Source organism: Protopterus annectens, chromosome 8.part0, assembly GCF_019279795.1.
Source record: "Protopterus annectens isolate FY-2018-M chromosome 8.part0, PAN1.0, whole genome shotgun sequence".
Taxonomy (NCBI): Eukaryota; Metazoa; Chordata; order Ceratodontiformes; family Protopteridae; genus Protopterus; species Protopterus annectens.
This window is the reverse complement of record NC_056741.1, coordinates 917496456-917516126: the sequence shown is the minus strand read 5'-3', so window position 1 is coordinate 917516126 and position 19671 is coordinate 917496456. Positions and strand designations below refer to the sequence as shown.

The 19671-nt window shown below is 41.0% G+C and overlaps 1 protein-coding gene across 1 annotated transcript in view; it reads right to left on the bottom strand.

Moving 5' to 3' along the window:
• ARHGAP33 (Rho GTPase activating protein 33) overlaps window positions 1-19671 on the bottom strand; it is a gene marked incomplete in the record, with an annotated part of 3206105 nt that overhangs the window by 2714796 nt on the left and 471638 nt on the right. Inside the window, 1 exon segment of the mRNA XM_044080442.1 lies at window positions 15135-15242. Coding sequence (XP_043936377.1) covers window positions 15135-15209 — 75 coding nt within the window.

Here is a 19671-nt window from a genome sequence, read left to right as displayed (position 1 = left end):
CTAATAAGTGTTAAATCTTTCTTTTTCCTATTTGCAAAATCTATTAATGTTAAAGTTCTTCTTATATTATCAAAAGTATTTCTATTTACAATGAAGCCTGTCTGATCTATATCTATAATGCCGGGAATGATTGTCTTCAATCTATCAGCAAAGATATTCATAAACATTTTATAATCAACATTAAGTAATGAGATGGGCCGATATGAAGAACATTTAGTTGGATCTTTATTAGGTTTTAAAATTGGCGAAATAAATGTATATTGCCAAGATGGGGTTATTAACTCAGTTTGGGCCAAAATAAAAACCTTATGTATTAATGAATATGTATTTTTAGAAAGGATTTTATATATCTCTGGTATAATACCATCATTACCGGTGCTTTGTTTGATTTAAGCTTATTTATTTGTGTAATAACTTCTGTATATGAAATACTCTTGTCCAATAGTTTAATCTGTTGTTTATTAAGCTTTTATTCATATTTGTGGTTATAAACTCCTTTATTTTATCTTTAGGTTCCATGTTAATATTATTATGGTTAATTTTGTGAAAGTGATTTCTAAATTCATCTAGTATTTCTGGTATACTAGAAACATTCTTCTTTTCCTAAGAGAAAAGATTTCTTTGATATGGTTTTGTTTATTCAACCTTTTTGTTTTATTTTTAAGTCTATGTAAGTATTTGGGGCTTATTGAATAAGACAAAACTTGTATTTCTCTAAAGTTATTTTAACTTTATGAGTTAAAATTTCTTTGTATTTCTCATTTAGTTTGTTTATTTCTTCAATAACTTTCTTGTTCATAATATTTTCTTTATTATTATGTTTATAAGAGTCTAATTTACTTTGAATATCTAACAATTCCTTATCCCAAGATTTCCTTTTATTATTATACCATCTGATACTTTGTCCATATAGATATGATTTTAAGGCATCCCAAACATAAACAATGGAGACTTCAGGAGTGTTATTTATGTCTAAAAATGTTTTACTTCTGAAAGTATATATTCTTTATAGTCTTTTAGTTGAGTTAAGTATGCTGGTATCCTTTTGATCTGAACATTATGAGTATTTTTTATCATGAATTCAAAAACAATTGAATTATGATCAGATATAGGACATGAAATGATTTTGGAATTAATTAAATCTGTTACCATCTGGTTAGAAATAAAGACCCTATCTATTTTTGAATAAGTTTTGTATCTGTTAGAAAAAAAGGTGTATGGTAATGATTTTGAATCTATCTGATTATTAATATCATTCAAATGATAAGAATTAGCAAAATCCTTTAAGTGTTTTGCATTAGATGTAATTCTTCTCTTTCCTATAGAGGTAGTATCACTTTCATGTAGTATACAATTAAAGTCACCAGCTAAAATAATATCTCCTATAGAGAATGATATGATCTTATCAAGATGATGTTTCACTGTATTAATACCAATTCCAGGTATCCAATATACATTAATTAAAGTGTAAGTCTTCCCATTAATTTGTATTGTAACCATACAAAACATTCCTTTGTCATCCTGATAAGACTTAATGGTTTTAGGAATGGGCATACTTTTATTCCATAAAATAGCCACTCCTCTTTTTCTGAGTGTGCTCTGAACTAACCAATACTGTATATTTGTTTGTGGCTAGTTTATCAATATCTTTTTCAAGAGATGGGTTTCTTGTAGGAAGACTAAGTTGGCCTTATGTAAATTAATGTATCTTATTAGGCTTGCCCTTTTACATGGATTATTCAATCCATTAATGTTTAAAGAAATTCCTTTTAAAGATGTCATTTGGCATTTTTAAAACTTAAGAATCTTATGATCAAAATAACAAATAACAAGATAAGTAATGTTACATCTCCTCCTTTAGGTGTACCTTTAAATATAGCTGTATTTATTGAATCTCTTATGGGATTTGTATAGGATTCAATTTTGTTTGTAGTGACAATGAATGTACAAAATATATTGTGGATGTCAAAACTATATACAAATAACAATGAACAAGTGAAAATAATGTAAGGATTAAACCTTGCATCCAGCCTGGAGTTATAAACTCCAACTTAGAGTAGTATTTACCACTCAAGTTAACCCCTACCCTAAGCAGCAGTACGTCAGCTACCACCTTATCAATTTAATACTAGTTATATTTAACTGAAGTTAACAGTTTTCAATTCAATTATCTAGCAAGACAAGACTACACATTTGGTAAAACAGCCTCATATAAACTAAAATAAACCTTTTTTTTTTTTTTTTTTTTTTTTTTAAACTGTTCATACTACTATATACATCCATGTAATATAAAACACTTGTATTCAAATAGCATTCAAATAATCTTGATATTAGAAATCAAGAGGAGAGAAAAATAAGTTCTAACATTCATTTAAATCAAAAACTTTGGCTAATATGATTCAGACATTACATATATTAGGATGCATCTATTTTCTGTCATGTAAATACAGTTAACAGCTTCCAAAAAAAACCTTGAATTGCTTGTATATGAGCATTTACTCAAACTCATTATTGCCAATAGAATAAAATATTGTATTCATAGAAATTGTTATAAATCATACTTCATAGTTAAGCAGATTCTCAGAAACATTTATATACATATCTACATACACACACATACACACACACACACACACACACATATATATATATATATATATATATATATATATATATAGGTTCATAGGTTCATAGGTTCATACTAGGCTATCTGCTTTAGGGCATTTATAAGCCTAGCCAGAGTATGTTTGGCTTTCGCCACCCATTTTAAATTAATTTTGCTATGCCCTTTTCGAGGTTAGTATACTGTGCCTCTGTCTAACAGTGACACAGAAGTGATACCCGGGGTAAACCTACGATCTCCCATCCACTCATCAAGATTCCTCTTAAAAAGAGTCAATGAGGGACTCTGCCTAACCTGGACTGGGATTTTATTCCAGAGTGAAGGGAGCCTCTGGGTTATGAATCTGTCCCTCCAGCATGTCCTATTTATTTCAGTGCTGAGGTTCAAGTCTCTCGAGCGTGTAGCTCGATGGGATTTGGATTTTTTGAGGTGCAGCATGTCCCTTAATTCCGGGTTGGACATGGCCTTATACGTTAGGCACAGGTCACCTTTGAGCAGGCAGAATGCCACTGAGTAGAGCTGGAGTTTCTTTAACCGGGCAGCATATGGCATCTGTTTGAGCCCTTTGATCCTCTTGGTGAGGTACTTTTGGGGTCTTTCCAGTTGCTGCAGGTGTTTGGTAAGGTACATCCCAAAAGGGGCATTGTACTCAATTATGGGCCTGATGAGGGATGAGTAAAGAGGCACGATGACCTCCCCTAATCTAGATGTGAATCCCTTCATGATTAGGTGGGCTATATAAAATGTTTTTCTAACCACTTTGGCCACGTGGTTGTCAAATGAGAGATTGCTATCAACTTGGGTCCCCAGGTCCCTAATTACTTCTTCTGTACTTAATGGATTACCACCTATGTGGTAATTTGTGGCACTTTGTTTTTGCCAAAGGGATGACTATACACTTTTGGCGTTTAGCTTGAGGCCATGGCTCTGGCACCAGTTGTCTGTTTCTACGAGGCCCTTTTGGAGGATGCTTGTGTCGGCTGGAGAGTCGATTATGGCGCCCAGTTTGCAGTCATCTCTGAACTTGGTCAGCCACAGTCCTTCCGTGTTGGCCTGTACCTCCGAAATATATACCAAACAAGAGAGGTCCCAGGACTGAGCCTTGTGGGACGCCACTTGTAACTGGTTTGGAGTCTGACATGGCTCCAGCAATTCTAACCATGTGGGTTCTGTCCTTGAGCCAGTTTGCAACCCATCTAGTGACATAGGGGTTTATATTTAAGCTGGTGAGCTTATCTATAATGCCCGAGTGGGGTATTGTATCGAAGGTTTTTAAGAGGTCCAGATAGGCTGTGTGGACCACCTTCCCTTCGTCAATGGCCTTGGTGACTGTTTCAAAGAAGTCAACCAGGTTTAAGAGGCAGGATCTGCCCTTAACAAAGCCAAACTGGGTAGGATCCAGTGTCTGTAGGTCCCCAATATCTTTATTTATGAGGTCCATGATGATCCTTTCCATAGCTTTGCAGACCAAGCTAGTCAGGCTTATGTGGCGATAGTTTCCAGGGGCCGTTGAGGCACCACCTTTGTGGAGAGGGACCACTGTTGCTGTACGCCACTCTTTGGGTACATATCCTGTAGTAAGGCTGAGATTGAACAGTAGTTTTATGTTTGGGTTTAGCTCTTCTTGAGTTCATGTAGGACAGCCTGGGACACCGTCTGGTCCCATTGATGCTGTGTTTTTGCTTTGGAGAGGGTGGCTCCCACCTGAGCATCTGAGATGTCAGGGGCAGCACTCTGCTGGGATAGATATTTGCCCTTTGGTGGGAGGGGAGAAGTTTGCTGAACATGTCAGCTAGGATGTTAGCTATGTCTGTAGGATCAGTGTATTTTTAGTCATTTTGGACTAATTCTGAGCATATCTGGGAATTCCCACCCAGGTTCCTAACATAACTAAAGAAAGCCTTGTGATTATCCTTAGTGTCCTGTGCAATTTTTCTCGAAGCTGGCCTTTGACGATTTTATGAGTGCCCTTAGTTTTTGCTAATACTGATCAGAGATGCCTTCCCTTTTGGGATTTTGCTCTATCATGTAGTAGCTTCCTCCTTCTATTGTATAGTTTGTTTATGGCTGGGGTCCACCAGACAGGTCGTCTGCCTTTGGAGGATTGGGTCTTGGTTTTATTTGGGATTGCATGATCCATGCAGTCCTGAAGGTGTTCATAGAATGCATTTATAAAGGATTCTGCGGTCTGGGCCGTATTTTCCACAGGCCGGGGCTTTGAAGGATTCCACCTCAGTTTTGAGGAGTGTGAAATTTGCTTTAGAGAAGTTTTTCACTGTGGTTTTCTGGGCAGGGGGTGGGGTCAGGATGTGAATATCCAGTGAGATCAGTTTATGGTCTGATCTTACCAGTGAGGGATACACTTCTGGTCTGGAGCATAGAGTCCCCATGTTGGTGATGATCAGGTCCAGTATGTTTTCCCCTCTTGTGGGAGTGGTAACAAGTTGTTCCATAGCATTTGAGTTTATGAATTCTAGGAACCTTTGGGCAAGGGTGTTGGAGCTAGAGTAATGCTCCCATTCTATGTTTGGGTAGTTGAAGTCGCTCAATATAATGGTGTTCGGAGAGACCTTCATATTTTCCAGTGTTCTCAGGAAGGCCGAGTGGGGTTCCTGGGTTTGGGAGGGTGGTCTGTAGCAGGCTATAAACTGGAAGGCAGTTTTACCCACTGTTAGTTGCACATGGATAGTCTCTGATGCTTCGTGCTTTGCCACCAACCTGGAGGTGTGGGTATCTTTGATTAAACATACATACACACATACACACACATATACACATATACATATATATATATATATATATATATATATATATATATATACACATGCATACACACACACACATACACACACACACACACACACACACACACACACACACACACATACACACAAACACACACACACACACACACACACACACACACACACACACACACACACACACACACACACACACACATACATATATATATATATATGATCTCACTGAGTTGTATCTTTACTGAGCACCATCTTACATTGCTGTCCCTTCAATAAATCTGTCTGCTTTATACAAAATAATGCACAGCAAACACATTTTAGTAACCAGATTTTACAAACATGCTATACTACTGCTTTAAAATATATCACATGACAATTTCTTCCAGTATAGAGTTATAAAATTATTTATGCTTGTCAATCAGATGAATTAAATGAGTTATAGTAATGTATATGTTTGGGACATAGGTTTTTAACACATATTATTAATCTGCTATTCCTGTATCTGTGATGTGTCAGTGTGATATCTAGGTCAAAGGTGAGACCAGCTGCTTTCAGCTTCTCTGTGAGAATTCTGAGAGTTGAAGCTTTTGAAGTAGCTCATGGACACTGTGCATGAGACAGCCCACATCCCAGATTGTCTCTCTTAACATTTTGGCGGGAAGCATTAAAAACTAGTGACAAACATTCATTTTGCAGTGTAAATGCATCTAAACATGACAAAACCTTCACAATGCATTCTACAGGTTATTACAGACTCTATGTAAGTGAAATCAAGCCCAAAATTATTAATAAGTAACAAAACTCAACATTTTTGTCCCAACTCAACTCCTATGCGAATCTTATTATTTACTGTGTCTATATGATCAAAAGTATTTCTATATATTAATATAGAAAAGAAAAAGAGAGTAGAAAGTAAAAGGGTGTAAGGCAGAAATAAAAAAAATGTAAGAGAAAGCTATAAGAAGTATATACAATAGAATATTACTTACTGTTTATATTAATAGAGTTAAAAATAAAACATATTATTTACTATTATTTAGTTCTAATTATTATTAGTTAAAGCATGACAGATTATTTACAAACAAGCATAAGCAGTGTAATCAAGAAATTAGAAGTTATGTACTCACCATAACGTTCCATCTGAGTAGGTGTATTCATTTGTCTGCAACCTGTGGGTTATGGATCCGATATCGGATCCGAACCGGCATGGTTTACCAGCTATGGATCCGAGCTCTCAGCTCCTCCCCTCACCCATAATGCCCTGCTCTCCCTACATGACCTCAGATCGAGTTTGCCAACAGCATGAACACCCTGAAAAGGGTAACACATCATATGCAGGAAACTGAAAAGGCCAGGGGGATAGGAGGGCGGGATGGTTGCAGACAAATGAATACACCTACTCAGATGGAATGTTATGGTGAGTACATAACTTCTAAATCTGAAGTAAGCGATTCATTTGTCTGCAACCTGTGGGACAGAGTCCCCAGCTACCTGAACCTTGGGCGGCCATCATGGAAGGATATTCCGGAGCACCATGAGCCAAAGGATGCTCTACCCTAGATGTAAGATCCAACTTGTAGTGGGAAATAAAGGTATGAGATGAAGCCCAAGTGGCTGCTGCACAAATATCATCTAGAGGAATCCTAGCCTTAAAGGCGGCCGAGGTAGAGACTGACCAGGTTGAATGGGCATGTACACCCTCCAGTGCGGGCCTTCCAGAAGCTTGATAAGCCAATAAGATACATTGTGAAATCCAGCGAGATAATGAGACTTTAGAAATTGGCTTGCCCAAATTAAATTTAGCAAAGGAAATGAACAAATGGTCGGATTGCCTATGACCAGCTGTCCTGTTTAGATAAAATCTAAGTTGCCTGTGAACATCTAAGGAACGAAGCTTGTATTCACCTTTGTTTTTGATATTTAGGAAAGAAAACAGGGAGGTTAATGGACTGATTAATGTTTGCTTCTGAAGCTACCTTAGGAAGAAAGGACGGGTTGGTCCTGAGGTAAACACGATCTGGATGAAAGACCAAGTAAGGAGGTTTAGCTGATAATGCTTGAAGCTCTGAGACTCTCTTGGCCGAAGTAATGGCTACTAAAAATGCGGTCTTGAAAGATAAGAATTTCAGATCTACCGTAGCCGCCGGTTCGAAGGGGGGGGGGGCGGTCAAGGCCTGAAGAACTAAAGAAAGATCCCAAGGAGGAACCGCTTGCTTTACAGGGGGCCTGAGAAGGAAAGTACCTTTTAGGAAAATCTTACACAATTTGGTAGACATCAGAGGACTGGAGCCATGACCAATATGATAATGAGAAATTGCCGCAAGTTGTACTTTGACTGTGGAACTGCTGGCACCATCATTAAAAAGAGAGGTTAAGAAGTCAAGCACCAAAGGGAGAGGAACTGTTAAGGGGTTTAGGCCTTGCCGCTCCGCCCACAAGGAGAACCGTTTCCATTTACTGCGGTAGACTTTCCTAGTGGATGGCTTATGAGCCGCCACCAGGATGGCCTTAACAGGGGACGAAATACCGGGAGTCCTGATCAGGAGTGGAACTGGAGCAGCCAAGCGTTCAGCTTCAGGTTGTCCAGATTCGGGGGAGATAAGCGGGAAGGATGAGATATCAGATCCGGAATGGGATCTAGAATCCAAGGAGGATTCACTGAGTGAGACCTTAGGAAGGGGAACCAGATCTCTCGAGGCCAAAATGGGGCAATGAGAATCATTCTGCACCCCAACCGAGAGGCTTTCTGAAGAACTTGGAGCATCAGAGGCAAGGGGGGATAAGCATACAGAAGACCGGGTGGCCAAGCATGCACCAGAGCATCTCTTGGGGCACCTCCGGGAGGAGGTATGAGAGCGAAAAAACTGTCGCACTTGGTGTTTGAGGGAGACGCAAAAAGATCGCAACAAGGAGTTCCCCACCGTGCGAAGATGCATTCCGCTACCTGAGTATTGAGAGACCACTCGAAAGGGGTGAGAATGGTTCGACTGAGTTTGTCCGCCAGGATGTTGGACCGACCCAGAATATGCATTGCTATGAGAAAGCGGTTGGTGGAGATTGCCCATTCCCACACTCTCATGGCTTCTCGACAAAGAGGGTAAGACCTGGTTCCTCCTTGTTTGTTGATATACCAGACAACAGACATGTTTTCCGATTGAATCGCAATTGTTCCCAAGGGAAGAAAGGCCTGAAGTGCTAGCAACGCTAGGAGCACTGCTCTCATCTCTAGAACATTGATATGCAGTGAGGTCTCTGAATCGTTCCACGTGCCTTGGACCATCCGGCCTGCAAAATGCCCCCCCCCACCCGAGACGGGAGGCGTCCGTGGTCACCGTGGCGAGAGGGGGAGAGGCACAAAAGGGGCGGCCTCCATGGAGATCTGGAGAGTGTAGCCACCACAGGAGGGACCGCTTGCAAGCCTTGCTGATCGCAATGGGATGATGCATAGGAAGAGCAAGATACGACCACTGAACTAGGAGTGTCCATTGAAGGATGCGCATATTGAACCTGGCGAGAGGAAGAAGCGCTATCACTGCCGCCATGGACTCTAGGGCCCTCAGGACCAACTCCACCGGAACTGAGCTTCAGTGGAGAATGGCCCGCACCTGGAGCTGCAGGTTTTGAACTCTGTCCGCAGTGAGGAAGGCTCTCAATCTCCTTGTGTCTAACCTGGCACCTATAAAATCTATGAACTGCGTGGGTGCTAGGTTGGATTTTTTTGTGTTTATCGTGATGCCCAGATGAGGAGCAAGGTGGAGAAAGGAGTCTCGCGCCAAGAGATGTAGATGCCTTGTTGGGGCGGTGAGAAGCCAGTCGTCCAGGTAGGGAAAGACCTGCACCCCCTGAAGCCTCAAGTGGGCCGCTACCACTGCTAATACTTTGGTGAACACCCTGGGGGCTGTGGTGAGACCAAAGGGAAGGACCCGGAATTGGTAGTGACTGGCTCCCAGCTGGAAGCGGAGAAACCTCCTGGAGTGCCTGTCCATTAGTATATGGTAGTACGCATCCTTGAGGTCTATGGAGCACATCCAGTGGTTTTCTCCCAGAAGGGGGAGAATAGACTGCAATGTAACCATTCGGAATTTCTCCTTGGGAACTGCCAGGTTCAAGACTGAAAGGTCTAAAATTGGTCTTAGATCCCCTGTCTTTTTTGGCACTAAAAAGAACCTGGAGTAGAACCCTGATCCGATCTGGTCTAGGGGGATGGGCTGGATGGCTCTTTTCTTTAGCAGATGGCCAATTTCTGCCAAAGCGGCCTCCCACTGACCGGGTGGAACGTCGGGGAGGGACTTCAATTTTGGCATGTGACGAAAAGGGATACGGTATCCTCTGGATATGATCTGGAGGACCCAGCGGTCTGATGTTATGGACTCCCATGCCGCTAGGTGCTCCAAAAAACGTCCCCCGACTGCCTCCAGAGTGGAGCAGTCGGGCAACCCTTCAGGGCTGCTGAGCGGGCCGTTCAGAGAAGGGTTCTCTGGACCCGAAGTTCCTGGGAGTCCCTCTGCCCCTAGGGCGGCATCCTCCCTGTCCTCCTCTGCCACGGAAGGACTGGTTGTCCGGAGCAGGCTGGGATTGCTGCGACTTCCGGAACCACATCTTCTTCTGACCCTTTTGGTTCCTAGAATAGGGCCTATGGGGTGCAGAGAAGCGGATTCCGACGGCAGACAGCGTCTTCCCGTCCTTCTCGCTCTGGGTCAAAGTGTCACGAACAGTTTTGCCAAAAAGGGCAGAACCATCGAAAGGGGCGTTCGCAAATGACGCCTTGAAGGGCTCCGAGAAATCACAATGATGGAGCCAGGCCTGACGTCTGGTAACTAGGCCTGCCCCTGCGGCTCTAGTGGCACCTTCCATAGCATGGGACAGTAGCCGCATAGAGGTATTAGTGACGGACCTGAGAGTGGCCATACGGGTGGAGTGCAGCACTTTGTCCTCCTCCGACATGGACTCTGGGGGGGATGCAGCGTATTCTTTTATAAGATCGCGCTGCATCCTAATCACATGCGCCAGGTAGTTCAGCGCCCTCACTGAGAAGGTCGCTGAACTAAACATCCACTTCCCCAAGCGGTCCATCATCCGAGACTCCTTGCTCGGAGGATGGACTGAGGGACTCTCCTGAGCAAGTTCCCTCTTGGTGGCAGCCGCCGTCAACATGGCATCTACCGGAGGCCCCTTACTCCAATGGGCACGGTCAGCCGGGGGACTGAGAATACGGTCGGGCCTTTTTGGGATTGGCTCCACGGTGTCCGGTTCCTTCCACGCCATGGTGGTAATGAGGTCCACCAGGGGGTCGGCAGGAGGGGACACCCAAGAGGTAGACGGGCCCGCTTCAAATGCCTCCAAGAACACGGACTCGTCTGAGGAAGACTTGGGGGCAGACCACCCCCCCCTTATGCGGAGCATTTCCATGATGTCTCCAAATGAGACATCCTCAGGGGGTGATCTTGGGGAGCCTTCCCCTTCCTCCAAGTCCATGTCTTCTGTGAGAGACTCGGGGGAGTCAATGTGCCTCCTTTTGCACGTATGTTTATGGGGAACATCCTCCGGGGGGGCTGTCAGAGGACTCCTCGCAAACAGTAACCTGTTCCAAGGGAACAGCTTGGGGCAAAGAAGTGGGCTGTCCCAAGGGCCGGATGGTGGAAGCCTGACCCAGTGCAGAGGGAGCGCGGGACGGAGCCGAAGCAAGTGCCGGGGGTCCGGAGACCCTCAACAGGGCCCTCTCCACTACATCAAAAGCCGAGGGGGAGCCGACCTCGACCAATGGATCCGACAATCGGCTCCCCCTCGGATACGAGGAGTGGATCGGAGCCGGCGCCAAAGCGCTCGGATCCGAAGGGACAGTGTGCTCTGACACAGACGGCGCCGAAGGAGCACTGATCCCCCTGGATCCGAGGCTCGGATCCAGGCTCCGAGAGGTCGGATCTGAAGCACTCGAGGGCAGGGTCAGATCCGAAGTACCGAGTACTATCGGCGCCGACCCACCCCGGCTCGGCTGCTCGGCTCCAATTGCTCCGAACCCGGGTAGCGGGTCAGAGAAGGAGCAATTGGCTTAAAGAAAGGGGTCGAGCTCCCCCCCAGAGGGGGGGGGGAGGCAAGAGCACTCCCATCTGCATCTGGGCCTGGATGAATCTTCTCATCATCCGGTCCAGATCAGCGTCTGACAAGCTATAGGTCGATCTCGACAAGGCTACCGAGGTAGGCCTTGAGTGCCTCCTGGATAGCCTCGACGGAGATCGGGTCTCCTCCTCCTCAGGTCCCGGTGAAAAGCACACAGGTGACCAGAGCCGAGGAGGGGGAGAACCAGCAGACAAGGAGGCCGGAGGAGAAGCCTGCTTGGCAGGCGGGGCCGAAACAGAGGTCTTGGCCCGCCGCTTATGGTGCTTCTCCCTCCGGTCCTTCTTTCTAGCTTCCCTCTCCTCTGAACCACTACAGGGAGGTTGAGTCCCAGGAGGAGGAGGGGGAGCCGGAGAGGAGGCAACCGTAGAAATGGTTCCCCCTGAAGGAGCGGAGGCCGGAGCCAAGTCCGGGGGCAAAAGTCCCGCCAAGACAAGCTTGGACCACCGCTCCTTCAATGCCCTGGGGTTGAACCCTGCACAAATGGAACATCCAGAAGAGAGGTGTTCAACCCCAAGGCATGTAACACGCCAAGTGTGGCCATCAGCAGGGGAAAGCTTATGGCCACACTCGGAGCACTTAGAAAACACAGCTTTGGGTTGTTCAGACATCCCAAAGAAGTAAAAGTTACTTAAACTAAAGGTAGAAAGTAAAAGCAACTAAACACACACAAGGCCCAAACACACACTACGCTACCAGCGAGGGGAGGGAAATTAAGTAAAAATAATATTAAAACACTAAATAAGTATAACTATGTAAAAGGGGATCCTAGACTTTCACTCAACTTTCACAACAAAAATTAAATTTTAACTGACTAAACACTGAAAAATTCACTTAGCTGAAAAGCTCAGGAACACTAATCTGGTCACCAGCGCGGCAAACTAGATCTGAGGTCATGTAGGGAGAGCAGGGCATTATGGGTGAGGGGAGGAGCTGAGAGCTCGGATCCATAGCTGGTAAACCATGCCGGTTCAGATCCGATATCGGATCCATAACCCACAGGTTGCAGACAAATGAATCTCCTACTTCAGATGTATAATTAGGTAGTGTCATTCCTGTATCTGTGATGTGTCAGTGTGATATGTAGGTCAAAGGTGAGACTAGCTGCTTTCAGCTTCTCTGTGAGAATTCTGAGAGTTGAAGCTTTTGAAGTAGCTCATGGACACTGTGCATGAGACAGCCCACATCCCAGATTGTCTCTCTTAACATTTTGGCGGGAAACTTATTAAAAACTAGTGACAAACATTCATTTAGCAGTGTAAATGCATCTAAACATGAAAAAACCTTCACAACACATTCTACAGGTTATTACAGACTCTATGTAAGTGAAATCAAGCCCAAAATTATTAATAAGTAACAAAACTCAACATTTTGTCCCAACTCAACTCCTATGCAAATCTTATTATTTACTGTGTCTATATGATCAAAAGCATTTCTATATATTAATAAAGAAAAGAAAAGAGAGTAGAAAGTAAAAGGGTGTAAGGCAGAAATAAAAAAATGTAAGAGAAAGCTATAAGAAGTATATACAATAGAATGTTACTTACTGTTTATATTAATAGAGTTAAAAATAAAACATATTATTTACTATTATTTAGTTCTAATTATTATTAGTTAAAGCATGACAGATTATTTACAAACAAGCATAAGCAGTGTAATCAAGAAAGTATAATTAGGAATAGCATTTGAAGAAGATATAAACTTTTAAAGGAAATAAAAATGTATCAAATTACTGACCTTATTTTTCCTCTTCAGAAAGAGAAACAAGTTAAATCACAGCTTGCCATTAAATCTCCAGATATTTTGACTAGTTATGAAACAAAACATTTCTTTGCACACAGAGAATAACTTTGATTAAATCTTTTTCAAAATATTTGTTGCTTCTTGGAAATGCAGGAACTATATTTAAAAAGATTAATAATAAAATAAAATGATGAGAGAGAAAAAAAAACATAGTACAAATCATTTGTTTTTAGTCTCTTCTTCTTCTCTGAAGTCTTCCACGAAGTTTCAGTTGCCAGTCTCTTTAACGAAGGACTAGCCCATTCCATTTCTTCTATTTTTCCAAAATCTTATTTTTTGATAAACAGTAAAGCAGAGTCTAAGTCATCGAAAATTTTAGGACCATCAGGAAGGAAGATTTTAAGCTTGGCAGGAAACAGAAGGTATGTTTTAAACTGTGCTTTTTAAGCTCCCTTATTAGTGGCAGAAAAACTTTTCTTTTAACTAATACCATGGAAGAATAGTCATTGTCAAAGCACAGTTGTTTCATTAATCTTAACAGGAGCTTTAGCCCAAGCAGATTTAAGAACCATCTCTTTATCAAAGATGATAGAAATCTAACTATAACTGATCTAGGATAGTTTTGTTAGAGTTAGTATTAGCTATAGATCTATGTGCTCTTCGATACCAAAAGAGAATGCTTCTGGTAAATCTAAAGTTTTAGGGAGCCATGTTGTTAAAAAGAAGTAATATTGTTACCTTCAATATTTTCTGGCAGTCCAAAAATCCTAATGTTATTGCCTAGATCTATTTTCCAGGTCATCCAGCTTTGTTTGTAAATGTGTATTTTGTTTCAGCAGAAACTCAATGTTGATTTCCTCTTCTTGTATTCTATTTTCCATGTCATTCACAGCTTCTTCTATGCCTGTCATCTGGATCTTCTGTTGTTGCAGGTCCATATGTAACAAGTCTATTTGTTTTGTAGTTTTTCTATAAAAGTGTCTATTTTAGTATCCATTTTATCCATCTTAGCAGTAAGTTGCTGGACTATAATTATCAGAGACTGAAGTTCTTTCTTGATGCTGGAGTCTTGAGAATTTGTCTTACTGAAACTCATTTCAGACTGATAAACTGACAGGAAAATTTCCAAAGTAATTTCTGACAGGAATATTATTAAGATTTCCTTTCTTTTTTAGATATAGTTCAAGAACTATATAAAACAAACATATTTAGAAAGAAAATTACTTCAAAAATTAATTTTTTAAGTAATTAATTCCTGTCAATGTAATGAAATTGGTGGAGCTGAAGAAATCTGCTGCTATCCTGTGTTCATCCTTGGCCACCTATCTAACATATTCTAAGGGATGCTGTTTTCTCTTAACACTTGTACTGGCTGGGTCTACTTGACAAACATGTGATGCAACACTGACTATGGTCAGTTTGTTCTTGTAATGGAAGAGTTGTGGATGAAAGGGTCCTTATGACTAGCCCACCCACCTGGTTAATAAGCATTTGTTTGTTTGTGTCTTTCGGCTTTTCCCGGTTAGGGGTCGCCACAGCGGAACTCCGGACCGCTAATGATTGGCAGTTCATTTTTATGTACCGGCTTGCCAGGCCTGACGCACAACCTTCAATGAAGGTACGCCCATTCACGCATGTCTCCACGCAGAAGACGCTCTTGCTGAGAATCGAACCAGACGGCGCCTTACTGTGAGGCGACAACGCTATCGCAGCACGACCACCACAGGACCTGGTTAACAAGCATAACAGCAATAAATAATACGTTGTACTTGTGTGTGTGTAAGTGTGTGTGTACAGCTGTCCTGTCATTGTTTGGGTCTGTGTGACATATACAGTTTACTACACCTGTCAATTGTTTCATGAAAGGCACCTTGTGCAATAATTGACTTTACCTTAAATATCTGCGGAATATTTGGTCTCCGCAGGCCTTCAACAGAGGACAATCGTCGGTAGAATGAATGCTCCATGTTTCGCTTTTCTATTTCAGACTACTGAAGTATCTAAATGGGGAATAAGATGAAACCATTATTAGGTTGTTGCTTGTTTTTTGCTGAGTGTTTTAAGCTTCCTTATGAAATGACCACAATGACATCATATAAATATAAGTTAATTTTGGATCAGAGAGACAGAGAAATGAGTCTTATTATGGGCAAACTCAAATCTTGGCATGCATTACATTATGGTTGCAATACATCAAAATAGGATGGCATTTTTTTTAATTTTGCCTACTGATTACATTTTTATTTTCATGAATGTTGACTCATCTATGTACAAACATAAATTCACAAAATGAACTGTACTGAATGTGATTATAATCAAATACTGTGGTCACCTGACAATGAACTAGACAATTCTACTGGACAATAACTAAATATGCATACATATGCACTCAAAGATCGGACTTAAATAATCAAAAGCTATCAGCATGACAATGTTACACACAAATTCCCTCCAACATGTTGAATTTTTCAATTTTTTTATTAGTGATATAATTAAAGGAATGGTCATACAACCTGCCTTATTACACACGATGCTTCTGTCCACTTATTCTTGCACTGCTCTTAATATATTTTATTTATTAAATGTTTTGGAGAAGAAGACACATTTATGCAGTGGTTAACATTGCTAGCTTAAAGACTGTGGGTCTTTGGTTCAATTTCTGGATAAGGTATCTTCTGTGCATAGTCTCCATATCTTACCCACATCTGCATGGATTGTCAGTGATGCTCTAGTTTATTCCAAATCCCAAAGACACGCTAATAGGTGAAATGACAATTGTTCTAATTCCCCAATGCAAACGTGTGGTGTGCATGCTAGAGTGTTTATGTGTCTTTGTCAGGTTAGACTATGGCTATCTCATGATAATGACAAGGAAAAAATGGGTATCAGAAATGAATGAATGCTTTGCAGAACAAAATCATACTAAGTTACAATGCCCTGCTTACAGATACTTCCCAATTCACTTTTACCATGAATTTATATTTAAAGTTTTAGTGGCTACAGCCCTACTGATCTGTTCAGTTAGAGGATAAATTCCTAATAGAACAATCAAATATATATGTCTTAGAGGTATTTTCCACTCAGCAAATCACTGTGACAAGAAACAGATCCGCTGCACTTTTTGGTACGAGAGGGTTGATCAACAGTCATCCTGATGTGGGTTATTGCTATTATAGAATAACCTTTCTTAAATAATGTCTTTGTATAACAGCGCTGTAGTATTCCTCCACGTTGTTTCCGTTCTTTCACATTTTCTGATGTACGGTGCATGCACAGTTCATCAGTGCCATTGAAGAGAAGCAACGGAGACAAATAATATCTGTTGCTTTTATTTACTTATTTGTTGAAGAGTAGCAACAGTGAAAAGAGAATCTCTGCTGCTGTTTTATGTAAAAAAAAGACAAAAACTATGAGGCAAAAATCATATTCCACAAAGATCCAGATAGTTGAGAGGTACAAGACTCTGCTGATATTTAAGGAGGAACAATGCAAACATAGAATGAAAATTAGGTACTTTTCTGTTTTTTTTTTTTTTTTTTTTTAATTTTTGAGAACGTACCTTGTTTGGCACTGTCCCTCTGCAGCATATTCCAACAGAAAAGTCTGGACACTCAATAGTACTTTAGTGGCCACACTTTTTCTATTGGTATATGTTCGATTTTTAATGGGCATGCTGGTTGGGCTGTCCAATCATCATGCTTGTTTATGAATAACAATGACCCATCATTGTATAGTATCATATCCAAGATAGTTATCAACCTGTGTTATACCTATACATTTACTTCTGTGCATGTGGTAAACTTATATAATAGTTGTGGTCATGACACGCAGTAACTTCTCATAATTTCAGTGGTGGTTGATGAATTCAGAGCAAGGGGAGCAGTATAGGAAGCAGATGAATGGGTTGGGCTCTATTACAACAGGTCAATGATCACTACCGAACAACAGACTAGGTCAGGCACTTTCATCCACACTCACACACACACACACACACACACACACACACACACACATATGGGTTTATGTCACTATCTCGAAATACTGAAATATCAAATTTCAGTATCTCAAGACTAAAATAGCAAAAGCCCAGTTCCGCAAAAGACAACATAACCGAATCCGGAAATGTCGAATCAGCGGTTGTGGTGGTGCGCTGTATTAATGGATAGCTGGAGATTCAGGTAAATGTTTATATTTTAAGGGTTTTGGGTGGGGATTTTAGTGTATGTTAGTGTGTTAGGAAGTAGGTTATGGCATGTAGGTAAGAGTATGAGTGTGTAAGTGTTGAGAATGGTGGTGTTTGTACATATGTGATGTGTGTTTGTGCGAGGGGAATGTAGATTGTGTAGTGGTGGGTTTTGTGTCTTTGTCTTTTTAGTGCGACCTCAGAGTTAGTATATATAAGTAGCGGGGGTGCGGGTGGTGCAGCCCTCCCACATGGGGGTGGAGGGGGGCTTGCCCCCCTGCTTATATGTAGGGTAGGTCTGTGTATTTGTGTTGTTGTGTTTGTGTGTGTTTTGTTTGTTTGTTGTAGTGTGGACAGGAAGGTGTATATTTGTTTGTTTGTGTGGTGTAGGGTGGGTTTATAAGTCATGATTATGAATTTCACACTTTTGTGGTTTCGTTATTTTTTGGCTTTATAGTCTCGCGATACCAAAATTCAATATTTCAGTATTTTGAGATTATAAAGTGAATACATATATATATATATATATATATATATATATATATATATATATATATATATATATATATACCTCAGATCCATCCATCAGTCCATTCACAACCCCTTTTCCCATTTTTGGATGTGGGGTTGGGATGTCATTTCAGCAGTGACAATCATCTAGAGCCAAGGATTACACCACCTGGCGGCTAGCTCTGCCACAGAATGTATACCTCAGATATCTGACTGCAATCAACAAGGTCAGCCTTTGGTGAAATGGAGCCCTAGATAAAGGACTCAATGTGTCCCTCATTGTACATTGGTCCCTCCTGCATCTCCCCAAACCCGTTCCCCTGCCTCATACTATCCTGATTGATTACTTATTTTTTCCCCCCACAGGCTTGTCTTCCTTTTGAATTTTTTCTTCCTTCCTTTTTAAACACCTTAAAAGGCCAAGACTGCAGTGGAATAAGTGTGAAGGATGTGAGTGAATTTTGCCAGGGGTCTTGGGAATTCAGATGCTCTGAGGTACATCTTATGAGCTTATTTATAATGTTTCATCCAATAATGGCCTGAAAAAAACTTATGATAAAAAAAAGAAATTCAGTGTTATTTTTTTCTTTCAAGGAAAAATAAGTTGTGCCTTAAACCTTAAAGTTCAAACCTAACAAAATAATCATACATACATACATACATACATGCATATACATATTTCATGCACAGGCATTAATGCTCTTCTAGCTTGCCAACATACCAAAACACTTGTTCCCATAATAAGTATCCAGGCTGTTCTTAAAAATATCTAAACGAGTACTTGCTTTAATGTAGTTTGGTAGAATGTTCAATGCATGAGCTACTCTTTCAGAGAACCAATTAGTACACTTCTCATTCCTATAGCATCTTCTATATAGGTTATCTGATGATTCTCTAGTTCTTTTTGTTAACCCCAAACATTCCCAGAGGTAGTTGTCACTAAATACCCTATATACCTGAATAAGATCTCCTCTTAGATATCTGTAAGAGACACTGTACAAGTTCAGATATTTTAGTCTTTCATAATAACTTAAACTTTCACATCCATGGATGCCCTTGGTATATTTCCAGTGTACTCTTTCTACTTTACTCATGCTTGTTTTCTTATAGGGTTTCCATATTGTTATTCCATACTCAAGTTTGGGTCTAATGTAACTAACAAACAATGACTTCATTATTTTTGATTTCCTAGACTTTATAAATCTTTTTATACAACCTATAGTTCTATAACTATCATTAACCAATTGGTTGATATGTTTAGTAAAACTCATAGCTGAATCTGTCCATATACCCAGGTCCTTAAATGAGTCTACAGTTTCAATCACTGTGTGCTATAGTAAACATTTACCTTTCAGTCTATGCCTACCAACTCTCATTTGCTTAGTTTTTGATGTATTTATCAGCATATTATTCTCCTGTGCCCAAATGGTCAATTTAGTCAAGTTTTTGCAGACATGCCTTATCTGTAACACATGTAATCAGTTTACCCAATTTCAGGTCGTCAGCATATAGACTATAGAACACCTCAGATGAAAAAGTTAGGTCTGAAAGATACAATCTAAACAAGTAAGGCCTAGGACAGAGCCCTGTGGGGCACCCCGACTGTAACCACTGATTTTGCTGTCCATTTGTTGTATGATACTTGCCATGTCCTATTTGTAAGCCATGCAGCTATCCATCTTATCAAGAGTACATCAATACCTAGTTGTACCAATTTATTGATCAGTGTTATGTGT